We start from the raw sequence: 1,594 nt of genomic DNA, 5'->3' as shown, positions 1-1,594 counted from the left end.
CTTTCAGTTTGAATAGAAATCTTATATAGTATTACAGTTTGTCGAACTAAAATGGTAATTGTGCATTAACAGCTGTCAACCACAGTATGCAAATGAGCGGTCTGAACTTATTTACAAAGTGCATTGTTTATTTTGGTCGCGCATGCGCACATGTGCACCCTTGTAAATAATACAAACAAATATAATAAGATTAAATGCGACAAAAACTCAATTGAAATTAATTCAAATATATGATAACATTTAATTTATTGTGTATGATTATATGTTTTTGGGTGGAAGTGTAACATTCACCTGCAAGCGCCTGCACAGAGGGCTGGTCATGTGTACTGAGAAGCTGAGCTTGAATGGTCTCTACCACTCTTTTAAACCTGCGACTAGGACCTGAAAAACAATATCATCACATCTGTAGAAATGACAGCATGTACAGACTCATGACACTGGCTCTGTCGTCTTTTTAAATACCTGATAATAGGGTGAAGGTGACGCTGTAGATGCCAGTCTCCCTCCTTCCCTCCTTTTCTCTCTCTTTCTCCCTCTCTCGTTCTCTCTCTCCTTCAGAGAAGGCGATGTCAACCTGAAATTTGACAGGTTTCTGGAAGACAGACGGACCTCCGGAGGACTTGTACTCCGCCCGGAAACTTGTCTGAGAGATGACACTGTGACTCAGGGAGGGAATCTAGAGGAGAGCAGAGATATACATCAAAGTTTGAATCTTCAAAAGAGAATGAACAAAGCTTATTTGAAGTGAAGAGGAAAGGAAACACCTAACATTAAAAATATACTAACTGATAGAAAGGCATGGACAATATCAGCCTTGATTGAGCTTAGTGGTTTGTCTCTGATCACCACAAATATTTGCTCTTCCCTCTCCAGACTGATGAAATTTCCAAACCACGACTTCTTTGCCAGCCTATAGAAAAATATGAAAATATATGCAGATAATTATTGTTACTGTTTCATGGCTCTCATTCTACACAGAATACACATTAGGGACTTTTTAACATCATGAATGTTATGTTTGAAAATACAGAGTCTTCTCATCTGCCTTCATTCTTAGAACTGTACACATTCAGGGAAAAGTAGCCAGATATGCTGAAAAAGCTTCAGAACAAACACTAAATCATAGGAGCAGGTTTTTGCTGTAGCAGCATCGAACGTATGACACATAGCTTACGTAAAATGCACCGATGTTAAAATTCAGTAACTGTTTTCATGTTATGGCTGATAACCAATAAATGACTAATATTAAAATTCTACTTTTTGTAAATGAATGTAAAATTAAACACAAAAATGTAAATAAGTGGTTTTAAATGCTCCAAGTGAATTTAAGTATCACATTATAATGTACAATGTAATTTCAGTGTTATGTACTATTATAGTATATAATAGTACATATAGTATATTTTCATTTAAGTTTTTTTTTTTTACATTAAATTTTTTCATCTAATATATTTTTTTATTTTATTTCACCTTTATTTTTTTATTTATATTATATTAAATAACTGTTTTAAAGGTTAATATGAAGATAATGGTGAAAGTAACCCAAAGGTACAACCCCAATTCCAGAAAAGTTGGGACATTTTGTAAAATGCAA

The 1,594-nt window shown here is 34.3% G+C and overlaps 1 protein-coding gene across 1 annotated transcript in view; it reads right to left on the bottom strand.

The window, feature by feature from the left end:
* Window positions 1–1,594, bottom strand: part of LOC107578488 (serine/threonine-protein kinase BRSK2-like) — a 17,849-nt gene that overhangs the window by 1,853 nt on the left and 14,402 nt on the right. The window contains exons 2-5 of the mRNA XM_016264440.1: window positions 1,029–1,059; window positions 787–910; window positions 463–676; window positions 292–381 (exon numbers count right to left, since the gene is read on the bottom strand). Of these exons, the coding sequence (XP_016119926.1) occupies window positions 292–381; window positions 463–676; window positions 787–910; window positions 1,029–1,059 (459 nt within the window). The remainder of the gene's footprint in view (window positions 1–291; window positions 382–462; window positions 677–786; window positions 911–1,028; window positions 1,060–1,594) is intronic.

The sequence above is a fragment of the Sinocyclocheilus grahami genome, unplaced genomic scaffold, assembly GCF_001515645.1.
Source record: "Sinocyclocheilus grahami isolate Dianchi unplaced genomic scaffold, SAMN03320097.WGS_v1.1 scaffold10490.1, whole genome shotgun sequence".
Taxonomy (NCBI): Eukaryota; Metazoa; Chordata; class Actinopteri; order Cypriniformes; family Cyprinidae; genus Sinocyclocheilus; species Sinocyclocheilus grahami.
Note: the sequence above shows the minus strand (reverse complement) of the source record. Positions and strands in the feature narration are given on the sequence as shown.